Genomic DNA, 21,972 nt, shown 5'->3' with positions numbered 1-21,972 from the left:
AGTAATTTTCGCCACAAGTCGCTTTGTAGGAGGACAAACCCTCACTGTTTTTTTCTTCCTTTTACCAGCCTTTTCTAGTCCAGTCTTCATAAAAATTTAAATACTGCTGTTTCCTTCTTAATATAAACCAGCTATGCTGGATGTTTCAAAAAAGAGTTTTTTTTTATCCTCGAGGAGATACCACGAGGTACCACTAAATTTTTTATTTTCTAGTATTTAAGATATCAAATTTTACGTAGAAAACACTTTTACCTCCTGATATTTTCTTAAAAATAGTAAAATTGCTCTTAAAAAAGTGATATGCGTGCGAAAATTCCAGCTTGGCATTTGTGGTTTTGCTCCTTGCTCAACAGCCTAGAGAAGGAAATAAAGAGAGATAAAATTACTCCCCCCCCCCCCCCCCACAAACAGAAAAAGTGCGTGAATAATCGATTTGTTTTTTTCTTCGCATTTGCAATTTGCTAAAAGTATTGCAGCGTTTGCCCATTCTCTTTGTTGCCACTCCAGATGTATATGCACAATGCACTACAGTGGGTTTACTTACCAAAACTTTTGTTAATACCAATTCGTTGGCAACACACAAGCCAAACAGATAATTTGGTTCAGAACGCGAAAAAAACCAGGTTATAGTACGTACGCTGCACCGGGAGCTAACATCCCAAATTCCCATGGCAGTGCAGTTCGACGTGCGATCGTCCGGCCGGTCACGTGTAAATAAAAAATAATTTATAAATAAAACATATATATATATAAGACTAATATATGCACCCATTTAGTATAAGCTATTCTATACTCCTCCCTTCCAAGGTCAACCAAGGCCCATCCCACCTCCCACCCTCCTCCCAAGTCCTAAAAATCACCCCACCTCATTTAAAGGCTGCTCAAAAGGATAACCCCGTGGGTCAATCCCTTATGGGCTTGCTCTTATGTCTATCTAAGCTCACTTTTCGCATCACAGGAATTATGTAATAACACAATGACAAAAATGCAGTAACACGGCAACTAATTTGCAGTAACAACGTCGAAACATACTCACGAGGGATCTACTTTTTTAAAACAAATTTTTTCAAACAATATGGTACAAAAGTTCTTAAAAAATAATATATGAGGTGAGAGATAAAGTTATCTAAAGTTTAAAATCTTAAGAAATATCTATAAGTGCAGTAACGATACACCTTCGATGTAGTAATAACGCTATGTTGCTATAAAATAGGTGTATTGTTACTACACAATTGCAGTAACGTCGTGATATAATTACGGTAACATCGTGATATATGTACAGTAACGTTATGATAGAAGTACAGTAACATCACGATAGAAGTACAGTAACATCATGACTGCATATTATTGCTACAGTACCAGTAATGCACATGAGAGAGCTAAAATATTGTATTCCCAATCTTTAGAGAGCAATATCTCATGTGTTTTATATTATTTTTCAAAACTGTTTTCACCACAATGGTTAAAAAATGTGATTTAAAAAACTAGATCCGTCATGACTATATTTTGATGTTATTACTGCATTTTATAAGACATGTTAATGTATTTTTGTCTCTTTTTAGATAGACGGGAGTTGACAAAGGTGGGGTGTGGAGGAAGATCAAAGGACGGGTTTGACCGGCGGGAGAGAGCTTTGATCAGATTAGAAGATGGGTTTTAGGGTTTTGGAAGGGAGTGGGAAAGAGTTTGGGCCTTATTAGTGGAGGAGGGCATAGAATAACTTATTCTGAGGAAAATGCATATATTAGTTTTAATATATATATATATATATATATATATATATATATATATATATTTGGTTAGCAATTTGAACGTCAACACGGTAAAATAAACCTTGTTTAAAAACTCTAAAATTAACTCTAAATTTAAAGATAAAAAAATTAAATTTTAGCTTATAAGTATAAATAGAAATAAAATGATATGGTCCATGAGGTTTGAACACACTTTGTTTCACGGATTCACGGTGTCCTTCGATGGTGCAAGGAGCATCATCTATAATTAATTTTCGATTAAGCAGCTACAATAGCAGACTATAAGCCAACTATAAACATATTTTAAGAAGATAAGAGATGAGAGGATAAGAGATGAGAGAGAAGAGTTGTGGGCTATAGATTGGTAGCCAGTTACAGCACGGACTCCAAGACACAGTGTGTGTATGATAAGTGGGACATGGTAGTATATATTTTGTAGATAACTATTGTACGAATTAGCTATTAGATTGATTATAGATAAATTAGAGCTAGTAGTTGACAACACTATTGAACTTGCTCTGATAGATAATGCTCCAGATGCACACATGCAGTTTGGGTTGAGCTGTGGTTTTTTAAGCTCACATTTGCTAATTAGCGCACGGTTCCAATTTGAGGTGGGCCTCATGCACTAAAACTTTTAACTCTGGCTCAAAATTTTCAACTCCAGATCAAAACTTTTAACTTTACATTTAAAACTCTCAACTTAAATTCAAATATCTAAAGTTCCATGACCATTTGCATACCTAGTTGCTCTAGTATGTTTTTTACCAGATCGACTAAATTAGGACGATCGAAGTTTATTAAGACAAGGTAAAGAATGTGTCTTTTCTTTCACTTTCTTTCGTCAGGCCACCAAAGTAGCACGTTTGTACGGTGGAGGGAGCGGAATCGCAGTTTTGATATTCACCCTAGTGAAGGATCCACAGATACTGCAAGACGACCGGCGCATGCTTCGGCCTGAGTTGCTGATGCATCCTATTCCGATGAGAATTCAGATCGTTGTGTCGTGAATCCTACCCGGTTTCCTCCTTGCATATGTACTCTCTCTTCTTAGAGAACTCATCAGATGATGAAAGTTGATTGATTCTGCTACCAAACACCCGAAGCCACGTATTTATGTGCGGTGACAATGCAAGAAGCAGATACACGAAGTGACGACGAATAGAAATTTAAGACCATACTTGTTTATAGTAGGTACGAGTGGGTGCTAAGTCGTTTAGCATTTATGGCTTCATTTGTTTTTTTTCATTTAACGCAGTTAATTTTTATATATTCGTTTTATTTAAAACTTTTCGTAAATATACAAAATTATAAGTCAGACTTAAAAGTTCTTTAGTAATAAATAAAATCATGATAAAATAATTAATAATTATATATTTTCTGAATAAGATAAATTGCAAACGTGGATCCAAAAGTCAACGATGTTAAATTAAAAAAAATAAAGGGAGTATTTAGTTTTGGAATAAAGTAAGGTTAGGTCCTTTCATGTTTCTTTGAATAGGAAATCCCTCTAATCAAACACCATGAAAATTTAGATGAGTAAAGGTCTGGTTATAAGTTTTTGCGATCTAACGTGGTATCTCTAGGTTAACACTTTTATATGAAGTGAGGATAAAAGTGTGACCATGATGCTGTGGATTTTGGAGACATTTTATTACACTACTATTATGGTTTTTTCATCATATTAGAGCCCCTTTCCATCAATATCTACTCCTAAGGCGTCGACCACATGGCTTTTTCTTACCTTCTTTACTTTTAGATAACGAAGAACACGTATATATAAAAATTTTATTGATAATTATTTTTCAGCGTTTTTGTTGCTGTACCGGTGGAGACTTCAACTGTATGACAGATGGTAGGGACACGAGCTACAGGTTGATGCTGGTTTGAGATGTGGTTGGTTCAGCCTTCAGCGTACATGCTACAGTCACCGAAGAGGGACAAGAACAGCTGATTGATTCAAGTTAGGCGACGAGAAAATACACGCATCTAGATCCTGTGCCTTTAGCCTCTCAAGACAAAAGGCTAGGGTTAACAATGAGGTTGCAGCAATTTAATGTAGCCAGTATAAAATAGTGTTTCATATCGTACCAAAACATTATTTGGTCTTACGGTAATGATTGATCTCGTACGTTAATAGATCGAATAATAAAAAAATACCCGAAAGTTATATATTCCTTTGACCTTGACAGGTTGTTAAAAAAGAAAGATGCTGACTACTGCAAACATCAAATTGATGTTTAGGGATCTCAAGGATGATGACATTGCCAATGTTCTTACTATAGAAAATGAAGACGGTGAACCAAAGCTTTGACATTGACTTATTGGTGAAGATCCGGATTCGAAAATGCACACGAATGATTACAAGAGCGCCTCTTCCAGGACGCATCCGGAAGACAAATAACTCGAGCAAGTTGCCACCAGGGTCTGTCTTTGGTGTCTCTTCCCTCTCATGTTGGTTTAATCTATGTTTCGGTTCAAGTTCTTGATGCATCCAATTCCCAGGAGATCACGTCTGTCTCGTGATCGTCAGTGGTTCTCCTGACAACAAGCTGGAAGGGAATTGGACTATCAAGTTAATTTTGCCCCTGAACGAACATGATGTCTCATATTTATATGCGTGTTCGTGGGGGTAAGATGTCGTACAATGGTAGGGTAGTAAAGGCATGCTACTAAGCAAGTTTTCTTTTACTAAAGAGCTTTTCTAGCATATTTGAGATGGTACTTCCAGGAATTATATTTTCTAGTGTGAAAATTTGATGTGTGTGTGTATATACATATCTCAATAACCATGAAATTTCTCTTTACTAAATATGTTGGAATAAAGCCCAAATGACTTAGCAGATCGATATTCAATGATATGAAGGCTAGGCTTAACAATCTCAGAAGACAAAAGAACTTCTTTAGGGGTGGGGACCAGCATATCCGAAATTCCTGAAATGTTGGAATATTTGAATAATTTTGAAATTTGACTAAATTTGTATAAATTTTGCTAAATTCGCAAAACATATTGAAATATGAGAAATTTGGACGGAATTATTTCGTTCTAAAACTAGGGGTGTTCCCAAATTCCTAAAATTTTAGAAATATTAAAATGAAATTTAATACCCTGGATGAAGCTCACTCACACAGAAATCATACAACAGTTGCCATAAGAAATCATTGTTGAATGAACTGATCATTAACAACCACACAAACTATATTTCCTCATTGAGCAATTTGTGGTCAACAAAGGCCACATCCTTCTTTAACCCTATCGACATCAATGATCTCCAACCCAAATTTCTAATACATATGCTTGAACACATCTTATTGTCAAACAATCAAAGCCATACTATGATGTGACTTCTAAGTGAACCTTCTACTTTGAGCATCAACTCTGTATGACTGCATGCCTATCACTGCATGTGGTGTTGTGTCCCATATCTACAGTATCACAGAAGTATAGCCAGAAGTAGCAGCAGTGCGTCCTCGCATAGCTGCTAGCCAAACATAACCAACTGAGCTTAAGCTCACTAAGTTGCTTCAACTCTGATCCTCGATGCATCCTGTTCCTAGCAGATCTTGTCTCGCCACCTTCACTTTCTTCCCGGAAACCTTTGGGTATCAAACACAAAAGTAATAGGACGAATGGGGTTTGTCATGTTTCAACAATTTTGCCGTACTCATTAGCCGCCATTAACTATTTGTAGATCCTTATGGGCACTGCATAACTTGTAGGTACATGGAGCGGTTATAAGGGTGTAAGTGGGCAGCCCGCCAACCCACTTATAGGCCAATTAAGCGGGTTGCCCACCGAGTTACCCGTTTAATTGACCTATAAGCGGGTTCGCGGACCGACCCACTTACACCCCTAAGCGGTGATGAACAATTCAATACTATACCAACATGCCAACTGGTAACTTATAACCATACACCTCGTCTTTTTCACTTATGCTTATACTTATAAGCTAAAAGTTAATTTTTAAAACTTAAATTTAGAGTTGATTTGGAGGTTTTTATCATGATTTATTTTTCAGCCTTTACTTCTAGGTCGCTATGAACATGTATATAAAAATTTTACACATAATTATTTTGTAATCCTTAACAATCCTTTTTACTTATTGATGACCAAATGGTCCAATGCCTATTCAGGTTTAGTCTCTGACTGTACTATACAAGTAGGATTTTGGGTTGTCCTCCGGAAGCCCAGCCAATAGCAGGGAATCCAAATCCGTTGTATTTTGTGTGCAATTTCAGTTGACAAAAGTCGATGAATTTGACCGGTGGTGGCAATGAGTTGGTCAGGGCCGCACACGCGTTCGTTGCAGATGGCACGCAGCACGATGACACGGTCTTGCTCTTGCGCGTAAGGGCACCTCCAGTAGTTATCTATAAACTATCTATAACATATATTATATTTTTTTAGAAGAGATAAATACTATCTCTTAGTCAAGAGATAATCTCTTGCACATATTTTAATATTATTGAGAATAAATTGTAGGGTTATTTGTACTATGAATTATTTACTAAGAGCTAGATCATTTAAAAAATTGTCTTTTAAAATACTTAGAGATAATATGTTATCTCTATTGGTGAAGATGACCTAATAGGCTTATTATAAATGAAACATTACCAGCGATCGAATAATAATACGTTGGTAAAACTTGTAAGGACAGCAGCTGAACTAGCTCGTCACACATGACCATATTTTCAATTCACCTCATTACCGGTGATGTTCTCAACAATTTAAATATAAGTAATTTAAAATAAACCTTGATGAACTAAAAAAACTGAACAAGTAAGCACAACCTGCTAAAATAACTCGTCACACGTGACCTCATTTCCAACGGGTTAAAATAGGACTTTTAGAGATAAGGCTAAACGACACCACCCAGGTAATGTGTTATCTGTGATGGGTTGATGTTTAGACCCAACATAGATGCTCTCTGTTGGGTTCAGATAACAACCTATCATATCATAGAGAAGGAGTTATTGTGACGAAGATTGATTTATTACTTCTCATGGATGAGTGTCCCTATCTATAACGGGTTCAAAATTATGTCTCTCACAATTAAGGTATAACCCCAAATGGATTTATATTTTACCCATCACTGGCAATGAGGTGGAATCTTATCTCTTATTCATCCCATTTGACCGAGCACACGCAAGACAGAACCACTCATCTTTCTCTCAAGACTCCCTCTCCCTCCCTCTATTGAACCCCTGTGGGTGGTTTGACTGGGCACAAATGCAGATGTAGAGGTGACGACCCAGGTTGAGATAGTGTGGTGATGGATAAAGAAAAAGAGAGAATATGGAGGTTGAGATAGTGTGGTGATGGATAAAGAAAAAGAGAGAATATGGAGGTTGAGATAGTGTGGTGATGGATAAAGAAAAAGAGAGAATATGGATTAATAGCATAGGTTGCAGAACGCAGCCTAACTCTCCAATAGAGGGGCATTTGAGAGGGTAGAGAGGTGACCTCAAATCATGTGAACCGTCAAAGTATCTCATCGATTATTTGTCTTGTAATTATGATCTTTACTACTCCTAATGGTGACAACTGATATGGAATTTCAATAGGAAAGATAAGTTTTGCTTTGGCGCTTGTGGGATATTGCTTTCGTGCCACAAATTTCGTGCTGTTATACGTTTTTTTTTTGGCCATAGGTACATTACGTGCATCAGAAGATAAAATGTCATTATTTAAAGGCAGAAACCGTATTTTAATCATGAATGGAAATTATGTGGGTACAACCGTGCAAGGTGTTGCCTTTCAAAATTTGCTTATTGAACCAATTTGTAACGGCCACTATATGGTAAACCAAACTTCTATAAGTATCATGTGATTCAAGTACCCGCCGATTTGAACATACTTATTTTCCAAATGTACAAAATTGTCTTTTAATCTCTCAAAACTGCCCCCCCTATTTTTCATGTTGTTTTTAAAAGTTTCAGAATGTACTATATACATGGTTCGTTTTTTTTCATTTTTTAAATTATTTTGATGGTCTATCAAAACGGGGCATTTAACTTTTGGCCACTCTCACAAATATTTATAACAGATTTGTCACTGGACCCACATGTCATAGACTCATAAAGGCCCACGTGTCATAGACAGCGAGTGGCAAATTTATTTTGAACACTCGTAAGAGTGGGAAAAAGTTAAATTTCTCCATCAAAACAAACTGATATATATGGCCTGTTTGGGGGAGCTTCTGCCAGCTACAGCTTTTCCTAGAAGCTGCTCCAAACGGTCCATAACTTTTGAGAATCTGTAGTGACAGATTCTCGAAAATGAACTAAGAATCTAGAATCTGGAGTGGCTACCAAGCAGCTGCTTCTCATAATCTATAGCTCCCCAAACAGGCCCACAGAACGACAATTGAACTTCTCCATTTGCTGAACTGCTGCCTACGATTGTGACTGAAACAACACACCCCTGACATCCGTTCTGCAACCGCTTTGAACGATCAAGCAAATCATCAAAACTGAGAACCCCCTTCCCTACATTTTTCATGCCATTTTTATAAGTTTCAGAATATACTACGCAGGGTTTGTTTTTTTTTTTATTTTTGTTTTGGAATTTCTTCGATAGTCAAAACATGACAGACATACAGACAATCGAACTTCTAATAGTCCCATACAAAATAATGTCAATAGGAACACGCATCAGTGGCTATCTACCGTAATTTTCCTCTTCTAGTTAGTCCAGTGCTTCCAAAATTCTCCCACAACATTATTAAAGAGTGCAATGTCAATGTCTTCTCAAAAATATCTACTTATATCATTTCGATCCATAAAAAGTTTAACAGAACAATACATTTGTAACCCAGCTGCCTAATAAATATGATTATATTATTCACATGAACAGTCATTTCTTACCCTGGTAATCAACATCATCCATACAACTAGTTGTGTATGGTTAACAAGGAATAAAACATGACAATTTGAGCTTTTGTGTGAGTGTTATCTTCCCCTCAATATCCCAACACATCCCATTCTTAGACACCACCAGTCACACTCAACTCCTAGACACCAGTTTTCTTCCTAAATTCCCTTATTTATAAGAAGGAAATGAAGCTTATGGCCAAACTGTTTCAAGTATCGATTCTGCTGTATGGTTCAGGCAGTGATCATTTATATGCAATCGGGCAAAGGTGTAGCTAGGTAACTGGAGTGAAGTAAGTAAGTAACTATCACTTCAGTGTTCTACCAACCAACCGATCTACTGGTTTTTTTGTGTCACTAGTGCTAGCTTCTGGAGCAGGTCAAATTAAGGAGCTGGTTATCTACTTGTACCATTGTCTTTTTACTTATGCTTATATTTTATAATCAAATTTAAATTTTTAACTTTAAATTTAAAGTTAAATTTTGAATTTAGAGTTGTTTATCATAGTTTATTTTTTAGTATTTGCTTTTACATAACTAAGAACACATGTATAAAAATTCTATTCATAAATTATTTTTCGTTTATAAATATACTGTTTCAATCACCCCTTTGCTAGAAATACGATTCATGACAACTGATGGAACTAATTAACTGAAGAACCCAACAACATGGTGGTGTAGCTGGTAGCCGTGTAACAAACTACTAGTCGGGACTATCCTCATCCCTTACCTACCACGCAAATTCACATATCAAAATAGATCTAATTCATATCTGACTCTGCTTTGCCGTATATGTAAGTGTGCGATAAGTGACAATGTTACCAGCCAACACAAATGTTGTGTTCACATTTGAGTACTTTAGGTTACTTTCCATTCAGCTGGTCTTCCTAATCCATCTCATTCCTAAAAGATATAACCACACACACACAAACTAGTCGCATATATATACAGTAAAGCTATCAAAGAATAAATTTATATCACTTTCTCTCTTAGTACCTAGGCTAGAAAATATATAACCCTCTAGCTCGTTTGAAGCCTAGTAGTAGTATGGTTTAGATCTATATAATCTAAAAGTGAATGCGTAGTGGTATTTTAGGACTACCTTGAAAGTTTAGGTGGCCGAGAGCATGTTGTTTCCATCATGATATCACGAGTTGACCCTTTTATATAAAACATGGACGAAAGTGTAAACAAGGTCCAGAAGTGGATGTGCAGTGGTAGTTCTACCGTGTAAAAGGTGTTAGTAGTAGTGTGGTTTAAGCTACTAAACCACATTGGAAGTTTATACGGGTAAATTGCTCCAACCATAATATACATGAATTCACAATGCTTATATGGGCATTGGGTATGAGTTCATGTATCCATCCTAGAATCTAAATATTTTTTAAATTATTTGGTTAAGAAAAAAATCATATTACCGCTTACCAAATAAGGAACAATAAAGATAAGGTAGGTGGGGATAAAATAGTAAGAATTTTGATTGAGATGTAATTAGTGACTCATATGTTAGTGTAATTAGTGTTCAAAATACTAATATTTTAGTATAATATTTAAATATTATAAATATTTATATTTTAAAACGAAGCGAGCATGGCTTTAACACAGGAACGCTTAGATTTAGGGATGAAAACGGATCGGAAACGGTCAGAAACCACCTTTACCGTTTCCGTTTCCATATTTTTTCGGAATCGAAATCAAAATCGGAAACCTCAGATACGAAAACGGAATCAAATATTATCGAATACGAAAACAGCTCGAATTCGAATCGGAGCGGATACGGTAACGGATATTTATCGTATTAAAAAAACTCTCAAACCGAGGTTTCATTTTTTTCTAAAACAGGAGATCAAATTTCAAACATTAGCAACTAACAACAACATTTTTTACCATTACAACCAAGTTCCTAAGTTACCTTGTTAATGATTGTCTAAATGGCAAACAAAGGCTATAATTTACAAATTATTATAGTAAATACAAATCACGTAGATTATTATAAAAGTTCACATATCATATTATAAAAGTTCACATATGATATTATAAAATAAAATATGTGTCATACAAGTCGATACAAAGTAAAGTGATTTTATATGTTTTTTATTAAGAACTTAAGGCAAACTTACTGAAGTGGGCTGGGCCATTTTGGTTGATACTGTGAATTTATGTCATATGGGCCTGCAGAAAAATTCCGAAAAATATTCCGGAAAGTTTCCGAGTAAAATTCCGACCGATTCCGATTTCCGACGGATAGTGCCCTTACCGTATCTGTTTCCGTTTTCGAGAAAAAATTCCGAGTCCGTTTCCGTTTCTGATAAATTCCGACCAACGATTTCCGTTTCCAAAAACTGAGGATCCGGAATCCGGAAATATTCCGAACCGTTTTCATCCCTACTTAGATTGCATCCTTTTCATGTGGTCCTCGTGGACGACGATCCTATGCATGTGACGGGATTTTGGGCTGGGCCATACAAACATAAGATGGGCTTATCTCTCCGGTCCGGAATGCAAAAAAGTCTATCTCACTATGCAAGGAGCAAAGAAGGACATTTGTGTCGTTCAATACAAATCGAGCGGCACATATTATGGATAACGTGCGTCCACGTGGACATTTTGTGACAGAGCCCACCGTATTTTGTTAGTACTAAGAACTCTTCAAATGTACGACCCTAACGACTCTTTTTATGATATTTAATCATATCTTAAAAAATATAAACATATCATTTATTTTGTTATTAGATGTACTTTTGGCATGATTGATACCTTTTATATTTCGGTAAATTTTTTGGACAATTCGAATGTTCAGAACGCCAGGACAAAAATGAACTACCAAGTAAATTAAAAAAGGGACAAATATATGACACAGTTCAGTTCACTGGTATCTAAGTTTGATTATTTGTCTTATTAAAAAAATGCTTAAAATGCCATTGATGATAAAATAAATAAAAAATTAATAATTATGCAACTCTTTTAAATAAGAAAAATGTTACGTGGATTTAAAAGTTAATGGTGCTAAATAAAGAAAAAATCAGAGATACTACGGTAAGAGTAGGCCCATTCGAGTGGAAACCGTTGAATGCAAGTCCGACCTCAATGTAACGACACGGATAACACATCAATTTCTTTCAGTTCTCCCTCTTGAATACGACCTCGTTAGTCTTCACCGCGCAATATATATTTTCTAACACCTTGGTTGTGTTCTTTATGGATAAAAGATGATCTGATTTTTTGATAACTATTTAATAGGGTCATTGATGAGTTAATTACAACCCTCACTTTAGAAAGATGAGACGATAAATTTTTATATAGATTTTTTTAAAGAATGCATAATTTAGCACTTTAGGAGGAGTGTGTACAAAAATCAAGAAAAAAAATGTACAGTAGTTTCAGAAAAAGATGCAGCCCTAGCTGTGCAAAGCATCGGCTTCATGATGAAGGATGGCAGTCTCGTTACGAAGTCAGTAGCCCCGGTTTGTGGAGGCAGTCGTCATACACTCCTACAGGGGTGACCGAGGCCAGTACCAAAGAGAAGGCTACATTGCTATTGTTGTCCTCGCTAATTTTCCCATCTCGTCCCTCATTGAATAGGTGCACAACGGTTCAGTGTTAGCTGAACCCGATGTTTCTTCCATGAGCTTTTCGCAAACTTGATCGTTCCACCCACACTCTCGATGCATCCTATTCTCAACTCATCTCAGCGTTGAGCAGCCGATGCCATGCACTTGTGTCCTCTCAAATGGACAGTTGATATATATGGACAAGGTGAAGTGCTCAGTCGACATGTGAAAACGAGGTGCTCAATATTGATTGCTCTCCAGAGTGTTAAAACTAATAGTATGTACAGTAGAAGACATCCAATTTTAAGTCCATGCGGAGAACAGAGAAAATAAAATATAAACGATGCACAGAATCAAGAGAATGAGATAGGAGCAAAATATTGGAGCTAACCTATTGTACATGTTAGCTCTAATACGAGCTTACAAACAGTAGTTGACTGCTCTAACAAATAAAATAAGAGAAGTAGACTTGCTCTAACAAGTAAAATAAGAGAAGTAGGGATGATGCTTTGCTCGAAATAAGACGAGGGTTAATTCAAAGACTCCAAGTTCACAACAATTTTAGCACTAATTTTTTTAAGCTTGGCTACAATGTTATCTATTAGTAGATTCTATTACCATATTATTATTGTTAGAAGAATCTTGATCTTTGATTTAGAGTTATACTACGGTAGAAAAAATATTCTACTATGAATAATCAATGTGTTAGTATAAATAGATTTGATCAACTAAATAAACAATCTAGATTAGTTTGAGCATAGTAAAACATCTAAACCTCAATCCATATATATAGTTTGTCTATTCACTTTAATTTCAAATTTATAAAATGCTAGTATCTCCATTCTAAAATATAAAAATTTTCTGACTATGTATTTAGACAAAGTGCTTGACCAAATAGATAAGTAAATTTTGCTATTTTTTAGGACGATGTAGTAGTTGATAACTAGAAGATGGATATTTTCTTTCTCATTTCACCTATGTCTAATTTTTGTATCTATTTATTTATCTAGACTTTTAGTCCGGATAGTATTACCACTGCTTATAATATGTACGTTTCGTATGCGGTATAGCTATCTATTTGTTTCTTTTTTTATTAATCATCATGTGCTCTTTGTTTACATTATATTATATATTACCTATAAAAATCTTAAAATTATGTATATTTTTTTCATAATTACTATGGCCCCCTCATAATAATATCCTGTTTTTGCCCCCTGGAGTCATGTCAACAAAAACGTTCAGAAACATTTGACGACGATGTTGGTTGGTATATCTTTTGCTTTGCTTAGTTATATGTAATATCAGAGTGCAGCGAAAGAGGTGCGCGGTTTTAACTTCATGGTCATGTCTTTAATTCTCAACACGCCCATAGTTTATTCAAAATTAATTGACAACCAAGTTTCTCTTTTCTTTTTACTATCTAACCGATAAAAGGTAATGTTGCATCTGACAATATAACATCGCTTATTTACTTAGCCATGTGTCATAGGGCAATGTACACGAATAAAGAGGAGACCGACTATGAAAGAGCGCACATATTCGAGGTAGATTGTCATTCCTGAGTTGACATCCCCCTCAAACATAGACATCACGCAGATATGTTCACCGGTAATAGACTTGCTCTTATGCTTCATGAGCAACCAGATGATCTCTTACATCCTCACATACTCCCAATGCATCCCATCCTCAGTAGATCTTACCATTCAGCGACAGATGCATCTTACGTCCTTGTCCCTTTCCAACATTTTTTCTCTCCTAGCAATAAAACGTATAATACTAGCTAGCAAGTTTGTTCAAATATGTTGTGTTGATCCTACTCATGGGAAAGCACCTATATTTATGGGCAAGGCAAGTTGTAGGTTCTGGACTTGACATAATTGGCTAGAGCCCAACAGGAAAAATGAATTGATATTTATAGTGTCAGAATTTCAGGTGAAATTATTGGAGTCGTGCGTGACTTAGTAATATAGGCTGAGTTATTTTTACACGGATTTTTTTCTATGATTTTTACGCATACGCTTCCTAAATCGCTAAATGGTGTAATTTTTAAAAAAGATTCTACTAAGAAGTTTATCATCTCATATTTCTAAAATAGATCTTTAATTTTATAGCAATTAATTACATCATTTATAATATTAAATAGGTATCAAAAAGTCAGAAAATCTTTCATCTTCATTTTTATCTATAAAAAAACACAACCTATGTTGAGAACTGTTTTGGCCCCCTGTTTTCTTTTTCTGGACTAATATCGCATTTTAAGGAACTGTTTTATGTAAAAAGAGTTAATTAACTAGTGGTTGTAAAACTAGCTGTGGTTAATATTAACATTTTGGTTTCATAGGGGGAACAGGAGAAAAAAAACTTTTACTTTAGTTTCTCTTCCCATTTTAAAAATGATTTCAATTCTCTTCCATTTTTTTCCATTTTTAAGTGAATGCAATTCTCTTTCATATAAGAAGTCCCAAACCTGAGACGGTTGCCACGTACCTCCACTGTAACCCTACCGACGTGTTTTTTTTAACACGCTTCCTAGACTTCTAAAAAGCATGCATTTTTTTAAAAAAAGTTTCTAAAAGTTGCTTTAAAAATATATTAGTCCATTCATCAGGTTTACAATAACTAAAACTTAATTTATCATTAACTAATAAAATATTCTGTTTTACGTGATCTTCAACCTTTTTCTTCTTCTTTCACTCTCAAATTTCACCCTAAGCCAATGAAAGTAATAGACCATATTTTTATATAAAATTTGGTAGCTCTAAGTATTTTGTGTGGTATTAAAATTTTAAGTATAAATTTTTATATCTTGAGTTATTGTTTTAATATAAATAAAATTATTTCTATAGAGTTACATTGTTAATACTTTATTTACCAATCAGCAACAGATGCATCCATAGAGTTACATTGGACAGTTTGCTAATACAGTAGCTCCGTCGATCAACTCCCACTCTTTGTCCCTCTGTAGTACAACAGATTTCCAATTCATTCCATTCTAATCCCTAGCGTCTTCTCGTTTGCTCTTGTTGGATGTGCAAGAGTTGTTTGCGTACATCGGAGTTGTTTCTGAATCACGTGTCTCAGTGAACAGAGATCAAATGCAGATGTGTGCACTAGCAAGTGAGTTGGTCCACTATTGTACCAGCATACATGTGATTTTCTGCTTCGGCTCATCCTCCTGATGCAACCCATTCTCAGGATATTTCACCATGGGGTATTCCACCCTATGTTCCTCTTCCACATCTTCTCTCTTATAAAGCAACACCAGCAAGTGTTCTGCAGATATGTAGGGTTGATACTCTTAATAGTCACAAGATAGCTCTATTTGTGAGCGCGCCAAAAAGGTGTATGTCCTTGTCTTTTTTTTTGTCTGAAAAGGCCAGACAACATATTTATAAGTGAAAAATAATTTATGAATAATTTTTTTATATTCATGTTTTAAACGATTTAAAAATAAAAATTGAAAAAACTACGATTAAAAAACCCTAAAATCAAGTTAAAATTGAAGTTTAAAATTTTAAATTCTGGTTTATAGGTATAAGCAGAAACGAGAAAATAGGACTAATAGGTTCCGGCTAGTGTGTTAAAAGAGGTAGCCAGATATGTCGTATTAATATTATTTTGTGTAAGGTCGGAGCGACAACTAGTTGACCTTCCTCGCATCACGAGGATGATCAAAATCATGACTTCAATCTATTCGTATGATAGGAGTATTAAAATTTTAGTCTATTCATATGATAGAAGTATTAAAATTTTAGTGCTCCACATTTTTTTTCACTTGCATCACAACTCAACTATTTGAGATCTCACTTTTTTTCATGTACTGAATTCTTCAAGTTAGTGATTCGTCTTAAAGAAACTGAGCGACTAACTTAGCCATACATCCGAAATTAAGCGACCAAGTAATGTTATGTTTTCTTTATGAAACGTGAAAGGCTTTTTGATTTTTATGATAGATATTTAATGATATAAACGATGAAATTAACTAATACAAAATTATAAATCTATTTTAGAAAAGGGAGATGATGAACTTCTGTATGCAAACTTCATTTTAAAAAGTGAAAAGACGGATTTCTATATACAAACTTCGCCCGTAAAAAAAGAGAATAAGCTGGCATCAACAACACCAACCATGGAAACTGAACGGTGATCAAAGAGGAGTTTCTCATTTGTGGTGTAAACCGAACGATGATCAAAGAGGAACTTCTCTCATGTGGTGTGAAGACTGTTGTTTGGTTATTGAAGATGAGCAGAATTTACTCCGACAACATCCTCGTGGTTGCTACATTACACAGCAAGCATTCATCGAATTCTCCAAATGGAAGTACTCAAAAAATATATGCAGCAGCATGCAGGCAATTCAAAGAGAGGCAATGAATCGAGAAGCAAATTGAGCAAAGTTGATTAATAGTTTGCTTACAGTAATTAAAACCCACCAATTCTTCAAGCTAGCAATTGTTTAAGCCAAACAAGGCCAGAAACTACCCAAACGACATTATGAATTTATGACAGTATTTTCAAGCAGGATAACGCAGGCACATGACGGCAGCACAGCAGCATTTTCAACAACGATTTTACTGACCACCCCTGAGGCGGAGCACCAGGTGGAGGGTGGACTCCTTCTGAATATTGTAGTCGGCAAGGGTGCGGCCATCGTCCAGCTGCTTGCCGGCGAAGATCAGCCGCTGCTGGTCAGGAGGGATGCCTTCCTTGTCCTGGATCTTCGCCTTCACGTTGTCGATGGTGTCGGAGCTCTCAACCTCCAGAGTAATGGTCTTGCCTGTGAGAGTCTTGACAAAGATCTGCATGCCACCCCTCAAGCGGAGCACTAGGTGGAGGGTAGACTCCTTCTGGATGTTGTAGTCAGCAAGGGTGCGGCCATCCTCCAGCTGCTTGCCAGCGAAGATGAGTCTCTGCTGATCTGGGGGAATGCCCTCCTTGTCCTGGATCTTTGCCTTCACGTTGTCGATGGTGTCTGAGCTCTCAACCTCGAGGGTAATAGTCTTGCCGGTGAGAGTCTTGACGAAAATTTGCATTCCTCCCCTGAGGCGGAGGACAAGGTGAAGGGTGGACTCCTTCTGGATGTTGTAGTCAGCTAGGGTCCTGCCGTCCTCGAGCTGTTTGCCGGCAAAGATCAGACGCTGCTGGTCCGGGGGAATGCCCTCCTTGTCCTGGATCTTTGCCTTAACATTGTCAATGGTATCGGAGGACTCCACCTCAAGGGTGATGGTCTTTCCAGTCAAGGTCTTGACAAAGATTTGCATGCCTCCCCGGAGGCGGAGCACCAGGTGGAGGGTGGACTCCTTCTGAATGTTGTAGTCAGCCAGGGTCCTGCCATCCTCGAGCTGCTTGCCAGCGAAGATGAGACGTTGCTGGTCTGGGGGGATCCCCTCCTTGTCCTGGATCTTGGCCTTGACGTTGTCAATGGTGTCGGAGGACTCAACCTCAAGGGTTATGGTCTTGCCAGTGAGTGTCTTCACAAAGATCTGCATCTGTAATATCAAATTAACCATGTTAATAACCGGTGGACAGAGTACCAGGATCAATTAGACAAAACCACCAGACTATAAAGAATTAACAATAAACAGATAACAAAGATTGAACTTAATGGAACAGGTAGTGACTCTTGTTATTGAGATTAAATCACAGAGACTAAACAAGATAAATGGCAGCACCATATCTTGATCTTCAACTCAGGGAGATCACACAAGTGCCACATGCAAATCTACAACGCTAGACAAGCTATTTTGGGTGCTGCACAGGATGAAGAAAACCTCTAATCCCAACCGGGCTGCTGCAAACTGACTAAATTGAATCATGTGAAATCAAATGAACCGTGCCTATCGAACCAGTATATAATCCGGCATAAATAGGAGAACATCATGGATCAGAAGCGTATTTTAGACATTTGCGTTGCACACATCATGATCTAACAAGTAACGAAACGAAAAGAGATCTACACCAATATGAACCATGCGACTATCCGATCAACCACCCAGCATTAATACCAACCAAACAAACGATCCAACCAAGCATCCAGGAACCGAACAACCAAACATCCAAACGTAAACTAACTACAGAATCGATCGGATCTAGCACTTCAGCCATCAAATCAATCGATCGCCTACCCACGAACAAAAATAATAAAAACACCACACCTTGAATCGCAGCAGCTACACGGGATGCGGAATCGGGGGATCGATTTGATCGGCAGCAGGGCGGTGTGGCGTGGGGGTAGGGGTGGGGAGGAGAGGAGGAAGCGGGGCTGGTATTTATGGCTCGGAGGTGGGGCTGGTGGGCAAGGAATCCCTCCGCTTCCGTGCCGTGCTCGTCTCCGCCGCGGGAACTCCGGGAAGAAGAAGCGACCGCCGCGGAGGCTTCGAGAAGGGTAAAAGTTTCTATTTTTAAAAACTTTATTCTTGTCTATAGTCAAAAACAAAATTCTGTTTATAATGATAATGTAAAGGTAGGTCTGTCCGGCCTCTTCGGTTCCTAAAACACGAGAATAGGAATAAGTACAAACACTATAAAATATCTTCTTTATATATACAACAAGTGATTAAAAACCATTACAAATAATGATGTTTGGATGGTTAGTAGAAAAAATAAAAAATGCTTGATACCAATGGCTTATCCATTTTGATGTTATTTTGAGCATTACTAACTTTTATATTACCAAATTTTTTAGGATAGGTAACAAATTGAACAAACAATTAACAACACAACCCTACAAAAATTTAATAATTCTAAAACTTTTTAATCTCAAAACTTCTACCAGAATTTGGTAAGGTTTCAAACTAAATATCACTCAATCTTACCAAGAACAATACCAACATGTGGAATTATCAAAGGGAGAAAATTATGTTTTCACAACAGAATGAACAAGCCCAAAATAAACTTAGTCTAGATTCTAATACTTTAATCTACTCTCACAATCTCAAGTCCCTTTTTAAGCTCAATCATTGGCACATATTTCTATCCACCTACATTGGACTGTAAATGGGTGGATTTTATTTATTCATACCCCTTACGTACTCTTATCTGCCCACTTACTAATCTTGTTTTTTTTTCTATTAACAGAGGCACTTTAGTCTCTTTCACTTTATCTTAATTTGTGTTACAATGGCTAAAGCTGATCTGTTTTGGGACAATGGCCAAAGCTGACTTTTTTTTTTTTGGTAACAATGAGCGCTTTTCCTTGATCCTACATGTATTAATTGAAAAGACAAAAGCTCCAAGTGAATGTAGATTTCCTACAAAGTTTCAAAAGTATTATAGCCAAAGAAAACTTTATGTTTTCTTTCCTCTAATCCTACAAAAGAATTGATGAATTATGAAATATCTATAAAAATCTTTTTACCAGATATGGTTTTCCTCCATTTTCATACAAAATGGGCCCTAAACTTCTCTAGCCTTTTCTTTTTCTTAAGTTCTGTTCAGGCTTATAAACCTGAACCAGCTATCAATGCACACGCAGAATGTGTAAATTTTTTTTGACACACATATGTCGTCTAAAATATAAATTATACGTGCACGACAAAGGCAGAAGACATATAAGAAGATAGTATATGATGATATTTGCATTTGAAATTCGAATTTATAAATATATTTTGATACACCCTATATGATTACGAATTCCTGTATCTCTAGTTCGTACAAGATGCAAGCTCAAGGAAGGAAATAATCAACCAACTGCTTAGTTAATTGCATGTTGTTCTTAGATAAAATACGAATGAATAGATCAATGATCCATTTATTTGTGAAGGAGTTAATAAGCATTTAGGTTGTAAGCCATCTGTGGCCATGCCAAAATTTGTTAGCGATTGCAAAATACGGCCAAGCCAAAATATTGGATAAGTTGCCATGTGTTTGCTGCTAATTTCTTTTTATTCTGGTGCAATATTGGCCCCCCAAATTTGTATATCTATAAAAAGGATGCCAAGTATTTTGTCGGTATCAGCTTTTATGGCTCCAAACCGAACAGGTGCCAAATTTTTTTTTACTGCCAATTAATTTGTCATGGTTGAGTTTCATTTAAAAGATACATACCATATATATTATTAAACATGACAAATAACCTAAGCAACATTAATGAAGAAGATTTTAAATAAACAGTATTTTAAAACATCGTATTGACATTCTACAAATAACTTTTGCCTAATAATCCGTTTAGTATAGAACAATTATACACTGACAAAGGCTACAAATAAGTTGGGCTCGATCAAAAGACAGAGATCGCCGAGGCCGACTCTAGCTAATTGCTCATCCAGAAATTGATGTGTTTGTGCAGACTTGTCCACGGAAACTTGCTTACGAGCCAGCCTAACCCAAGTATGGTTCCCGTGGCAGAACACCTAGTCTCACCACCATCGGATTTGGGCTCACAACGAATTTCCCCATGCATCCCACTCCTAATCTAATCTATCAACCGTGTCATGCATGGGTGGGAGCATTCGTGATAATATGCTGGGGTGCTCACCATGCTAGTAGCACAACCTCCCTCTCTATTCCGGCAGCTCTTTTTTCTCATAAAACCAAAGTGGATTTGGGTAAGTTTCTTTTACTCAACATGGAACAACTTGGCAATTTATGGACTTGAAGCATCCCCATGTAAATGGGCCCAAGTATGTACTGTATCAATCACCAAACAGATGACCGGCTGCATTTATATGGTCAGCTTTTGGTATTTTATCTGCAAATAGCCGAACTGCAAACTTGCAAACAAAAAATAATTTATAAATAAAAATATTATATGTGTGTTTTTAGTTATCTAAAAGTAATGGCTAAAAAATAAAATATAATAAAAATATATTAGAAAAGTGCTAAGTTTTTAGCTAAAATTTATTTAAAAAATACATACTTAATTGTTAAGCCCTAGGCTCAGAAAGTGTTGGTTCCACCCCACCAAGAAGAAATAAGTAAATTTTAGATACCACCATTTTTATGATTAAAGTTAGGTAAAACCATGGTATTACGACTCATGGTACTTAACCACATGTTTTATGGTTACAATTAAAAGTTCATATTTTGGCTTATAAGTATAAACAAAAGAAGAAAGATGAGGTTAAGATAAAGGTAATAATATACATTTTAACTTTAAAGTAAAATACACCCTATGGTTCACCCATCATCTGTCGCAGCGTTGACAGAGCTACATGTTGGTGAAGACGTGATGCAGGTGCCTATTGGCCGCCCATCTGTGGGAGTTTTTGTAGCCCCATGTGCTGCGTTCGGCATTGGCAGGTATCCATATCCTAACGCAATTGAAACTCCTAATGCATCTCATTCTCATATCGCAAGCACGCACAGCTCACACTCAACGATGTGATGGTGATGCCTCTAGGCCTCTTCATATATAAAGAATTTGATTGATGTTACTAATGATGATGGGTTTCTTTCTCATTGGCCAACATCTCCGTGGGAAAACAGAAACAGGCAGGGCAGTCATAGCAAGTGACCCCAAGCAAATAGTGTTTCATCAATCACAACTATCAGATATATATAAAGAGATATCAGGTGACATGAAGACTACACATGGTAGTGTTTCGAAGGCAGAATAGGACAATAGATAACCCTACTTCAAGGGGTGATTTAATGCATACAAATAATATACCTGTGTTGTGAAAGGGTCTGTAGCCTAGTGGTTACCAAGGCCTCAGTACGAGGAGTCGAATTTTTCAGGATTTTCTAACGGCTGTGCTTTCAGTGGGAATCTGTGTGCCCGTCGACAACGAGACGCCCGTGGTGACTTCGGGATTCTCTAGATTTGTCGACCAGTCTTTGGAGGTGCTCATAGGGGT

General features: G+C 36.6%; 1 protein-coding gene across 1 annotated transcript; it reads right to left on the bottom strand.

Moving 5' to 3' along the window:
* Nucleotides 1–16,538: 16,538 nt before the first annotated feature.
* On the bottom strand, nucleotides 16,539–18,512 carry LOC102720147 (polyubiquitin). The gene is made up of 2 exons (XM_006654549.3): nucleotides 18,331–18,512; nucleotides 16,539–17,664 (listed from the first exon to the last, which is right to left on the bottom strand). The coding sequence occupies exon 2, from the start codon at nucleotides 17,662–17,664 to the stop codon at nucleotides 16,747–16,749; it is 918 nt and encodes a 305-aa protein (XP_006654612.1). The 5' UTR covers nucleotides 18,331–18,512; the 3' UTR covers nucleotides 16,539–16,746.
* Between the last annotated feature and the right edge of the window lie 3,460 nt (nucleotides 18,513–21,972).

This window comes from Oryza brachyantha, chromosome 5, assembly GCF_000231095.2.
Source record: "Oryza brachyantha chromosome 5, ObraRS2, whole genome shotgun sequence".
Classification (NCBI taxonomy): domain Eukaryota; kingdom Viridiplantae; phylum Streptophyta; class Magnoliopsida; order Poales; family Poaceae; genus Oryza; species Oryza brachyantha.
The sequence above is the reverse complement of the archived record's forward strand: the minus strand, read 5'-3'. Positions and strand labels throughout refer to the sequence as shown.